Source organism: Anopheles marshallii, chromosome 2, assembly GCF_943734725.1.
Source record: "Anopheles marshallii chromosome 2, idAnoMarsDA_429_01, whole genome shotgun sequence".
Classification (NCBI taxonomy): domain Eukaryota; kingdom Metazoa; phylum Arthropoda; class Insecta; order Diptera; family Culicidae; genus Anopheles; species Anopheles marshallii.
Genome location: NC_071326.1, coordinates 8032532 through 8046117, shown reverse-complemented (window position 1 = coordinate 8046117; position 13586 = coordinate 8032532). Strand labels below are relative to the sequence as shown.

Genomic DNA, 13586 nt, shown 5'->3' with positions numbered 1-13586 from the left:
ACGTTTGTTCACTTTCTGTCACTTTCATCTTCGATGGGCACACGCAATGACGGATTGCCCTTTTGCGCCCTGGACGTTTCTCTAACGTTAACACCTCATTCACATGCCCACACCTGGAACTACTGCGTCTTCCGACGGATCAGTGCCAACGACCTTAACCTCCAAAGAAAAGATATAAAATAGGGATGAACTTGTTTTTCTTTCCCCGAATTCGACATGACCTCTAGGCATAGAAGAATGGATCATAAAGATTTCGAAGCAGGAAGGAAGCATGCAAGATGAAGAAGAGCAAAACAAAATGAACTTAAACTGATCGTATAATACAGTTTTGTTATTTTCGTTTGTATCTATCTTTTAAAGTCAGCATTTAAGACTTAGAACTAAAGAAACCTATAAAATCAGCTCCATTTAGAGTCAGCAAAGGAAAAGAACTCTCAAAACCGCCCGTTTTGAAAGCTCTTCTTCGTTAGTCACCACCATTCCAGATGCAAGACCCACTTCCACACATTCAACTCAGCTTTCTTCCCGGTCTAGCCACGGAGTCCCGTGCGTTTATTCCGCACCAAAACAAGAAATGGGTCATAAGACCGCGGGCCGCCTTCTGCTTCTTTGATCGCCGCTGGTGCGCCTTTTGTGGCACTCACTACGTGCAGACACAACATATTCACACACACACACACGTACACCTTTGCACAGGAAATGAGATACACGGTTACACATCCCGCATCATTCTTTTGGAAAGTAGGTCTTCTTCAGGTCGTATACTTCGACGTCGTTTCTCCTGTTCTTGATGTAATGCGGACCGTAAATATTTCGTTCGGGCAGTTTCCACCCAATCCCCAATAGAACCAGTAACACTCTCCCCGGCGGCTTCCTACAAGTTCCCCGGTACGGCAGGCAATATTATTCTGACCTCTTTGTATTCACATTCCACTTGTTGCTGCTGCTACTCATTCACTTCACGCACGTACACGATCCTAGCACCGTACCATCGTGATTGGAACTGTGGTGGAGTTCATTCCCGGCCGCTCTACTGCAGGTTCCACGGAAGAAAGTTGGAGCTCGACTGACGATCGGTCCGAGACTCACCCGATCGCACTGGTTCCGGCCGTCCAGACAGCCACCGCTCTCCATCGTGGATCGTGGTGGAGGATCTGTTAAGGGTCGGTTTCCAGTCGGCGGGTACCGTTACCATCGTACACCGATCGTCGTCATCTTCTTTGCACCGATCGGTAATATGTGGTGGAGTTGCAACTACCAGCTGTTGGTTCGCTGCCGGTTATAACGCCTGTACATCTTTGGACCTCCCGAAGACTCACGCATCGCTTTCGGAGAGATTCGTTTCCGGTTTCTGCAGCTTAACCCAAGAAGCACAACGTCCAGAGCGTGCTGAATGAAAGAATGTCTAATCTACGCACGCCGCATATGTGTTTGCATGACAGGTGGAAAGATGGCGAAGAACCTCTAGCTCCGCCAGATATCACTTGTGAGTTCGCGAACTGGAAAGTAATGGCAATGGTAATACACAGCATCTGCTATTCGCCAAACCGGTTTTCTTACTGCTGTCAATGTACCTTGAGACTACTTTTGACACAGCTGTGTGTGATGGACTTTGCGATTGCAACTTATGCAACTTAGTTGCTCAGAAGTTTTTGGTGTAGTAATCGTTCACCAAAATCTACTCCCAAGTGTTTACCAAAGTGTTTACTTCTCTGTCGGTTTAGTGTGTTTTTACACCCTATTTACACCCCTTTAAGGCACAATAAAACAAAAACGTACTGTTATAACTTAGACGTAAAATTCGTACCCCAATGTCAATGTCACGGTTTGGTGGTTTGTACCAACACAATTGACCATAGCGGATGGCGCGGAGGACTTCGAGGTTGGAGCATGAAACATAGCGGCACCACTACTACTTCTTTGCGATGGCTTTAATTTTCTTATCGTTTTTCCAGTTTTCCTTACATTTTACTGGACCTGTATTAATACCGGTTCGTTTTACCAGGTGCGTACGCTAGCCCCTCCACATGAACTATGCGCTCACCGCACTAGAGTGCACTCGAGCAACTGCGTACGTGCTGTTTGCCATGCACCATTCCTTATTTCACCTCACTTCACTTTCTGTCTGTAGAGCAGTGACGGGGACACTTGCATTTTCCGACCAGTTTGACTTATCGAGTGCGCGTTCAGTATTTCGAGACAGAGACGAGAGTTCTATCGAGACGAGCGCAAATGACGGACTGAATTCGTCTAAGCTTCCATCTGCCTGTATGTATGTTCCTCATCGGTGTCGATGGTAAAAGCTTCCCAACGTCCGTGCTTGCGTGACCGTGTACATAACCGAAACTGTTTCAAACGCATCGGCTGGCCCCACATCTGTTGCTTGACGTTTAGTTTATTTTATTGCTGCTATATTATTTTCCTTTTCTCTTTCTCCTCTTTTATTTTGTTTCAGGAGGTATACGTTTTGTTATCATCTTATGCCTACTTCTTAACACTAACTTAACACCTAAAACAGTATTCGCCATATCACGTGAATATCAGAGCGACGTCGGTTGTTGAGTAGGGCAGTGTCACAACTAATTTTCTGCGATGGGATGGACTTCGTATACCAGGTTGTGTAAGAATATTCCACAAATATCCAATCTTGCATCTGGATCACCTGTCACAGTCTGCGTTTAACCCAAACCGGGATCTCCTAAAGCGGCAATCTACCCCCACAGATGACGTACTTTGACACTTAAGTAACAAATCTCAAATTTAAGTACATAGAGTTTACATAGCGTTTGGTTGTAGTCCTCATCGCAAACGGGCATTATGTTGACCAACGTAACTGTTTCATCCACGATCGCGCACCTCGGATTGACATTCGTGTGTTTAGTGCGCCTAAATGTATGTAACTTTCACTTGGCGCTAGACCAGTCACAGTACACCAACACACAAAATCAAGGTTTATCCGTAGAATAGTTCTGATGTTACAGCTTTACCACATGCGCGAACATGATTATTAAAACCGGTTTTGCAATGTTTTTTTTTTGTTCTCTTCTCGTTTTCCACTTCTTTACAGGTGGTTGCTGTGGCTCCACGAAAAAGCGTACCATTGTGGGTGGTTGGGCATGGGCCTGGTGGCTAGTGACGGACGTTCAGCGGCTCTCGCTCGAGGTGATGACCCTCAATCCGATGTGCGAAATGGTCGAAACGGCTCAGGGTGTCCCATTGACCGTGACCGGTGTAGCACAGTGCAAGATCATGAAGGTATTTATGCTGAACGCTGATCCGGACCACGCAAAGTCCGGTTCGGCGATTCGGTTGTGTCCATTTGTCATTCTTTTTGCCAGTTGTTTTTATTTTTTTTAAATCCTTTGTAGTGTTATTTTTGTAGTACTTACCGTATGAATGAAATGTTTCACTACACCCGTATGAAGTGAGCAGAGCCCTGGTAGCTGCTGCCCCAAATCAAGCGCAGACATCTTTACTTTTGTTCATTTTTAGTCGCCGTTGTTTTGTTCCTGTTCCTGGAAATATTTTGTTCGATGTATTGTTTTTTTTTTATATTTTGAACATTTTTACTAATTTTTTAAATTCTTATCACAAGTACAGGTAGCTCATGTAGCATGGCAGTAATTCTTAAAATAATCTTCAACATTTTTCCTTATCTAAACAGCAACCAACTTCAAAGTTACGCTACATTTTTACATGATTGCAATATTTCTACTACATAAGTAACATTGTTTAGCTTAGTTTAACATTGATTATTACATTACCTTTTCGGTATTATTTGCGCTCCTACGGCTGGACTGTTCAGCGCATTATCTGCATGACGAGTTGAGTAAGTGAATAGCTGCAATAGTTGCATACACTTAGTTAGAGAGCGATCTCGATGCATTCCTCTTCGTTTTGGTACGGACTGATCGGTGTTACAGCAAGTTTCGCATCCACATAATGTCTATTTTTCTTCATGATTTGTATCAAAATTTCTCGTGACAAACATGTATAACTACAGCTAAGACTATTTCTTAAGTATATTAGCGTATATGATACCACTTTACTCATTCGCGTATTTGTAGTCTTAAGATAACCTTTCTCTTATCGATAGCAATTTACTGTCTGATTTTTATTTTAGATCAAAAGAGAAAATGTAAGTTTCTAGTTCATTCTACCTTTCTTGTGATGTGTCTTTAAGCACCCTAGTGTGTGATCACCATTGTAGCCACCGTGCCAAATTGAACCAATTGTGTGTGTGTGTGTGTCGCTATTGTGCTCTGATTGTGTACCTCGATGTAATAGGTGCTAATGCGTTCTCACACCACACGTACCACACTATCGATGCTTGCATTATTATTTCTCTCTTCTATAGGAACGCTTTTCTGTTTGCCGCAATTAGGAACACAAAAAATAAGGAACCCATTTTCCCAGATAAAGGATTGCCCCTGCATAGCCCATCTGCTGCATGTATGCGGCCTCTTAACATCGGCACATTCGTGCTCGGAATGTGTTTACGTGTGGGTCTAACGTTAGGCGTACTGTTCTCTTTGCTACCCAACCGGTGGGCACTTACGCGGCCAGGAATGTGTGAATCCTTAGCTTCGGTAGAACCACCATCGCGAGGGTTCTTTCTCAGTGGTTCGATTCTATATTTCATGCCCGATCGCGATCCCTACAGCCCGTTCGTTGTCTTCACAAACCACACGGCGTACGGGTACTGTTTGAAGATACATCTGGAGTGGTTACCGAACTACGTCAACTTGACACTCGTGTGCGATTGTCCGGAGAGTTCCGGCCATCCACTGCTGGACCCGGATGTCCTGCCGCCCACCCAGCAAAACGTCTCCTCGCAACCCTGGTCAACGATTCAACTGGTGTACGCGGCGCGGAACAAGTACGCAATCGTGTACGGGTGTCGCGACCATGGCAACGGTACCGTCTCGGAAGGCATCATCACTTTGGGACGAACGTTGCGCAACTTCGAAGAATACACAAACCTGTACCATTCGACCATACACGCATCATTCTGGCCGTATCACAAGCGCCTGCTGGAAGATACCCGGCGGTACAGGATGAACCACAGTCAGGCGCTGGGTTGCAATTTCCGCCACGAGTTTTACCTATATCGAGGACTTACCAAATCGGACATCGTGTTGGCGGTAGTGATCGGCATCATGGCCACTAGCTTGGTGTTTAGCTTGTGTGCCAGACTTTGCTTCCTTTATATGCGCACCATTTGCAAAGATTTATAGAAAATCTCAAAGATAGATTACTATGTCTAAAAAACAAAATGAAAGAAATGCCAATTCTATATTCTAGCTTACATTCATGTTTGATTACATCTGCACTGCGTGAAATGTAATCCCTTGCACGGGATGGTTGTGCTTGCTTCGTAGTCGTAGATCAATATGTTTTATTTATTCAACTTATATTGTGTACTTTTTATTTAGTTCTCTCTTAAGTTTTACCGTTTTTTTTCTTTCTCTTTTTAGCTTCTCTTTGTAGCTGTTGTTGCTTTTCGAACTTATCTTAGCTTTTTATATATCCTTGTTTCATACATACTTATTTTATGATTTTTATATTTCCCTATATGTTGATTTTATATTTTTATAAGAAAAAGAAATGAAAAAGAAATTAACATCCTTATTCAGTCGGTTATCATTCATCGTCTTCCCTTTGCCCAATCTCAATCCATTCCAATCATTCCTTTCCCGTGGAGAATCCCTTTATCGTGCCCTTAAACCTTCATCCCTAACCCCCCCCCACCCCCTCCCGTGCCCCGTTTCATTTCATCAAAACGCTCATCGCCAATATCCGTCACTATTTCCGTTTGGTTTCCTTTTTTCTCGACGAACTTTCGTTAACCCCACCTAGAGATAGTGCTAGCGTGTAAACATACAATACCCAACCATCACCAGCGCATAGCGATCAGTTTACGAATTAGCGATGCTAGAACGGTTTTTCGGTACTTTCTGATGTACTTGGCTAGCGAGGAATGATCTTATGATTTGTGTGTTTCGTTTTTCTTCTTTCCTTTTCTTTCCCCCTAGAAAACGTTCAAATCTCTAGTCACATTCAAGCGGTCATCCTTAGAGTGAATGGCTTGATGAGATCGTATTAGCGTGCTTGCCTGAGGTTTTTCCGTTCGAATGTTTAGTTTGTTTCGTGTGACCATTCGCGTGCCATTGTGAGTTCCCTAGCGATTCAAGGTGTGTGTGTTGTATAGTTTTGTAATCGGTTTTCTTTTTTTTTACTTTTTTGTTTTGTTTAAGTTCACCTACCTTTAATAGACTTCTGATACGTTTCTGCAGTGTACTTCTATCGCTCCATAGAACATGTCAACCGTTAGGGTTGCAAAAGCGTGCGTGTTGCCAATTTTATTAGTTCCCTTTCTTTGGTTCATTATCATCAAACCATGAAACACGTTTGAATGAGATAGTTTATTTTTGTTTTGAACAAACACGTTTGGAATGATTTTTTTTGTCCCCGTTCTTTCTTCTAAGTGGTGTGCAGACATTGCAACTAGTAACGATCAGCCATGGAATGCTTACATGTACATGTGAAATAAAAGATTCGTAAAACGTTTTGTTTTCGTTTCGTTTCCAAGACATATCATTATGGAACGTATTTTATGAAATCGATTTAAACACTTCGGTTACACAAGAGTTTTCCCTTGTACAATTTCGATTGCTATCACTTTCGCCCCTTTTTTGCGCTCTCGCACGGTTAATTGAATCACCTGCCGAACACGAATGAAATAAAACCTAAATTAAAAAAAAAAACTATAACGATCATTATTGTGCCTGCCACTCACACAAAGCTGCCCAATGTTTGCAACATATTGTTTGTGAATAAATCATTTCGTTCGGTTATTGTCTTGCTTACTCGTTGACCGCTGCAGCGAGTCCTTGATGTACACGTACACGAAGAATAAAGTTTATTTTCTTTTTCCTTTTTCTTAATTTTTTCATTGGCACTTTCGAAATAGTTCCCGATCTACCGGTTCGGTTGTTTGTGTGTGTGCACTAGGACATAGTTTTGAATTTTTTTACATCCCATTTAATGCAAGCCACTGCGAATCGCATAAGAAATGTACACTCAGTTTTCCATCCCTTAACAATTCGCGCGTCTTACAAGAAAAAACATCTTGATCGCGATCGATTCACTTACCTCCGGGGTAACCCTGTCAAAACCGAATAGGATAGATCCTTGCAAAATCCCAAACGGGCATCGCGACGGATAGCTGTTTCTCATCCCCGACTGTGGTTTTTCTTTCTCGTTTCATTTCTTCTTCTTATAGATGATGAACGTCTATTATTTTCACCATCAGGCCGACGAGCTGCTGGGTACGGCGAGCGAACAATTTTTGGGCAAATCTGTGAAGGAGATCAAGATGACAATCCTGCAAACGCTCGAAGGTCACTTGCGAGCCATTCTCGGTAAGTTTCTGGGCGGAATGGTACGCCCAGTATATTCTTACGTAGGCCACAGTCACAGAAAAGGAAACAAAATTTATCTTGCTATTCGGTATTGAGTTTACAATATGGAAATTTCTTCTTAAATGTTAATAAAAATGATTATTTCTCAACAATTTATCACCCAAAATGCTTGACAACCATTCTAATATTTCCTGTTTTAAAATAATGAAAGATGATTATTTTTATCAACCCTATTCGTTCTTAGCAGTAGTTCCAACTGTGGAGAAAGGTCATGTTTAATCCCATGAGATTCATTTCTCACCTCGGTTCTCGCGTCAATGAAGGTAGCGTGCGGTTTAATGCTTCCAAATGTATTTATTCGGGTTGTATGCGCCCCAATGAATTCCACATCATTCGTCTCCCATCTATCTCTAATGCTCTTTCATACTGCTGTGTCGCTTAGCATAAAAGAGCCCGAATGATCTTACATCCATCCATCAGAAAACAAAACGAAGCAACACCGACCTCGACCAGTACTACCAAGCATGTGGTGAAAATGGGAGGAAGTTGAATAAACAGTACAACTAAAAAAAAACGAGAAAAAATACCTTTAAGCTTCACCCAGTATCCCAATAGCTAAGCGAAGTCACAGAAATGTCGGTCAGCCATCAGTCGGCAACGCAAAGTCACGTCCGCCAGAAAGTGCAGAAATGTATAATTTGCGAAATTCTCCTTCTCTGTTGTGGCTCCCAGTGTGTCTCGAGTTGATAACACTGTGTTTGGGAATATTTTTATTTTATTCTTGACTTCAAAATTGATAACAGTTTAGTCAAAAGGGATATTCATTTAAAAATTACTTTACTGTACTAGCTAGCATAAAGCGTTAGTTGCTTGAAGGCATTTAGGAAATGAAATTACATTTTCTTTCATAGATTTAAATATACATTCATTATTATTGTTATAAATTTGTACAAATAACAAAAAACATATCCTTGTAGGGGCAAGGCTGATGCAACAATGCATTAAAAATATGCAAGCTGCATGCTTTGTAGTGTGAGAATAAAGAATCCGGTAATGAACTATTTTTCTCACCGATACCGGCTCACCAACATAGTTCACTCACTCAGTCTCGTAAAGCCTTGCTCACTACGGTTGTCAAATACAGGGTTGAAAAAGAAGATGTAAATTGGGAGAACTAATTTTAACTCATTATTGTTCGTTTTGCTATCTCATAATTCGGACAATTTGTAAAAAAAAAAATGTCTTTTTGAGTTCAAAGTGAACAATTCCAACACGTATTAAATTACGGGAAGGAGAAGTGACTGACATTCGTCTGAAGCAACTTTTAAATATTAATACTTCGAATAGTCCTCTGTTGCATAATAATAATGTCCTCTGTCCCGGCATAAAAATGAGTAAGAGAGCACCGCTATTTGACTATGTTTACCAACTCAACTTAATAAGATAAATAAATCAAACTTTTGGGTCAAGTAGTTATTAAAATATATCTTAATCATAAGAGGTACTTTTTATATGAATGATCCACTGCAATGAACAGTTAAGTCATAATGCCTTAACTTGATAAATATTTTCGGACCTTGTACTTATCGTGGAACTTGTTAGCTTACGACTCACTTAGAAAATATATAAGTACACCACTGTTAACAACCTTGACGAGTCACTGTGTTCGGCAAGTTAATTTTCAAATTCATGTTTATAATTTGAAATCATAATGTGATCACCACTAGCTTAACGGGTGTAAAATATAAAAAAATAACAGCTATTGGGTAAAGCAACCACATTAACCGACGAACAAACATAGAAATGTAATACCTCGTGGACTCTAAAAGTAACCAACGAACCGTTTCTTGCAAACCCTGCACATGCTGCAGGCAAGACGGTGAAATGCGCGCCAACCGACAGTCATTGGGGTTTTCGTATCAGACTCGTACTAACAGTCACCGCGTGCGCGTCATTCATACCGTCCAGCATAAGTGGTGTGATAAGTGTGAATTTCCAACCGGTTCACTTCGGCCACCGAAAACAAGTACCTTCCAGTTGCGTCCAATCGGACACATCAACAACACTATTGTTTACGCATTACCATCGTGCGTCATCGAGTGTTCTTTTTTGTGTGTGTAAAGAATTGCGTTTGGGATTTGATTTCCTTTTTAAGCGTAATACGAACTGTGATGCAAACGATTATGAAAGTGCGAACTTTTTTAAAAGTGGAAAGCACATTTTCATGTGACACCAGTGTTGTGCAGTGATGTTGGGTGATAATGAAGTCTAAATCGTTGTGCCAAAAATACACCCGAGTTTTGCTAAGAATTTGCGAGCGAGTTTTCGAAACAAATGAAACCAATATTTAGCATAGTGTTAATCGAGTGGCTTGCTTGCTAAAAGATCATCCGTTCACAAGGTTGCTTCCAAACGTTGGTGGTCTTAAGTAGAAATTGATTATGCATTAAGCGATTGGTAATTTATAGCTGCTTGGTGGTACAGGTTTTCATTGAGTTATTGAGCACTGCCACTGCACTGCCACTGCAATTTGCTGTCCATAGCCTGAAGTGTGTTCTACTCTACTTTGTGTAAAGTAAGCCTTTCAAATGGCAAAATTGCTTGGCACGAGGACTAACCCCACCGTCTCTAGCTAGTGGCGCGCACCCCGTCACCTTTCAGTCCCTTGCAGGTACATTACCCCGCCACCCGGCGTTGGAACTGACCGTCAAAGTCACGTTGGAATATCTATTTTCATCCAGTGAATGACGGGTTTGGTATTGATTTTTTGCACATGGTTTGCAAACAACATTCGATAGAGTGACCTCCTGTTGCATGCTCGAGGCACTTTCCTTGAAATAGTTCCGATAAGCAAACAACTGTTGCCAAAACGCCGAGCGTACGAAGACCTCCGGGGCCCGGGGATGAGTTCTTGCAGAGGGCAAACATACAGAACTTGCGGATGATGATGACGATGATGGTCTTCAGCTATCCTCACGCTTGTTACGATAACGTTCCTTCCTCGAGTGCTGATAAGACTAGCGTCAAATCATGCACCAGAATCGCCAACCATCAACGACGATTTTTCCACGGCCCTTGTTGACATTATCGTGTGATAAGCAGATACGGGTGTGTAATTTAAAGCACCGAGGAAGAACCTTCGATTGCTATCATTGTTTTGTGAGATAGGGAAAATAGGGATTTTAATGCAATTGGCTGGCGGTGGTCGATGTAGATGTTTGAAATTGAACGATTTGATTGCATTATCCATCGCGGTGGTTAGGTGCCACCTTGCAGCCTTCTTTGTCCGAGCATCAGATGGAAGAAGTACCGATGTTTTTTTTTGCCTTTCGGGAAGGAAGTACACTTCCTTGAATTGATTACGCTTCCGCGTGGAGGGTGGCAAATGGTGTTAAGAAGGGTGATTTCTTCTTGCTCTGCACGCAACAGTGCACCACTCGGAATCGATACTGCTGAGCGGACTGCGGTTCATCGTGATCTTGAAGGTTAACCGTGTCGTTTCCTTGGTCGAATAGCGGTGCAGATTGCAGTTGCAGTGTGCTGTATGAACTGCAGCACATACCGTACGACAGCAAGTATTGTTTGCCGCTTTGCGATGAGGTGGAGTAAAGCGGTTAAAGCAGAACGCTTTACTTGTTGTGATCGGTCGTGTTTCAGATTGTTCCCAACCTTTACCATCGATTGCAATGCGAAACGAGAAGTTTTTGTAATTCCCGTCACATTCCCCCTACAATGTTTTGTAATCAACAGTTCAGTGATAGTGAAGACTTTATACGCGTGCACAATCTCTATTACACAATCTTCAGTTAATCGCGACGCGGCGATAAGAACTTACGTACAGTGTAGTTTAGTGCGAAATCAAAATAATAAAACTAAACTTACGCCACGGCAATAGTGGCAAGTGTGGAAAAGAAGTAAGGAACAATCATTGAAACACAGATAAAAAACGTGCCCAGATGGGATTCATCTGGATGGGTATGCTGCAGCTGGGCATGATCTTTGGCGCTACGTACGGTATTATTAAAAGGTAATAAAACGTGATGCTGGTTTCATCCATGCACTGTGGATTCGTTTGATGTGTCTCTTTTCTCTGCTACTTTGTAGTCAAATGTGCCATTCGTCATTTTGCCCTGTGTCCGCGGTCACTTTACTTGCACAATAACTGCACGAAGGGCAATAGAATAAGCTTCCCCCCAATTATATGGACGCTGCTACGTATCGTGCCACCGGTTTGAACAGACCTGTGCGCGGTTCATTATCTATTGCCGGCATACCGTGACCGTTGCTGGAGGTGGTGATGATCGTTCAAGTTCATATTAATTGAGGACAATGTGTTGACATTCTGGCAACGGAATCGTTAATTTAGATCATTGATTTTGGTTGTGATAGCATTCGAGTGCCGCAGTAGTACTTGCTGGAAGGTATATGTCCCTTCTTGAATGCCAATGTGTCGGTTGAGAATCTTAAAGCTGCTTCTTTATCCTGAGTTTAGATCGTAAATCCTGCAATTTTAGATCATTCCAACAACAAAATCACCAAAACATTCAGATCATGATCGCGCTCTAATATGACGATGGACTTAGAATGAATCAAATTTCCACAACAAGGACGTTGTGTTGTGGATTGTACCCACAAATAGTAATTGAAACAAAATTATTTTAAACCGATTTTTCTGTATAAATTAGAAATTAATAAAAAAAAAATCCGTGATATTAGTTTCCTTTTCTGAAGTAAAATTAATTCGCAAGATATTCAAGGAATTGTCAGTAAAACAAAAAACCATCCTCAATATCGATAGTTATTAAAACAGTTCAACAACATTTTCACACCAACAGGAACGCTTACAGTCGAGGAGGTGTACAAAGACCGCGACCAATTCGCGGCACTGGTGCGCGAGGTCGCGGCCCCTGACGTCGGCAGGATGGGCATCGAGATACTGTCCTTTACGATCAAGGACGTGTACGACGATGTCCAGTATCTGCAGTCGCTCGGCAAGGCACAGACGGCGAGCGTCAAGCGTGACGCTGATGCGGGTGTTGCCGAGGCTAATCGTGATGCCGGCATTCGGGAAGCGGAATGTGAAAAGAGCGCAATGGACGTAAAGTACTCAACCGACACGAAGATCGAGGACAACGCGCGCATGTACAAGCTGCAGAAGGCAAACTTTGATCAGGAAATCAACACTGCGGTAAATTTCCCTTTGCACAACACATTTTCTCTTGGTCAAACACTTTGACTCTCTGGCGTTCCTTTACCGGGTTTACAGAAAGCTGAATCGCAGCTCGCTTACGAACTGCAGGCGGCCAAGATCCGTCAGCGCATCCGTAATGAGGAAATTCAAATCGATATCGTCGAGCGCCGCAAGCAGATCGAGATCGAAACTCAGGAAATCAATCGAAAGGACTGCGAACTGTCCGCCACCGTAAAGCTGCCAGCCGAGGCGGAGAGCTACCGCGTGCAAACGATCGCCGAGGGTAAGCGCACGCAAACGGTCGAAACTGCGCGTGCGGAGGCTGAGCGCATCAAGAAGATCGGATCGGCGGAAGCGTACGCCATCGAGCAGGTCGGCAAAGCAGAAGCGGAGCGGATGCGCATGAAGGCGAACGTGTACAAGATGTACGGTGATGCTGCCATCATGAATATCGTACTCGAATCACTGCCTAAGGTAAGTGCCCCAGCGCACGATAAACATTCCCAACAAACATGTGATTCTTATGCATTTTTGCCGATTTTTTTAGATTGCGGCGGAAGTTGCAGCTCCGTTGGCAAAGACCGAAGAGATCGTACTGATCGGTGGAAACGATCAAACGACGGGCGATGTGACGCGTCTCGTTGGACAGCTGCCTCCAGCCATCAATGCCCTAACCGGAGTCGATCTATCGAAGGTGCTGGGAAAGATACCCGGCGCAAAAGCATAATCAGACATCGGTGGTGCATCTTCTTAATGTGTGAAGCTGCATAATAACGAACACACACACACGGATCTAGACGACAAAAGTACACGAACCAGCGAACTTACACACACTCTCAGTCAGGCAGAGACCGGGCTTCTCCAGGCCATCGTAACAAACAGTTGGGAAGTGTGGAAGTAAAACGAACGAATTTTTTTTTCTAATTCGGTACCGTACACAAAATCGATCAGCCAGTCTTACACCACAATCG

At 42.8% G+C, this 13586-nt stretch overlaps 1 protein-coding gene across 1 annotated transcript; it reads left to right on the top strand.

The window, feature by feature from the left end:
- The first annotated feature begins 7285 nt into the window (after window positions 1-7285).
- LOC128709895 (flotillin-2) lies at window positions 7286-13342 on the top strand. The gene is made up of 4 exons (XM_053804932.1): window positions 7286-7424; window positions 12260-12612; window positions 12691-13089; window positions 13163-13342. The coding sequence occupies exons 1-4, from the start codon at window positions 7286-7288 to the stop codon at window positions 13340-13342; spliced, it is 1071 nt and encodes a 356-aa protein (XP_053660907.1).
- The last annotated feature ends 244 nt before the right edge of the window (window positions 13343-13586 follow it).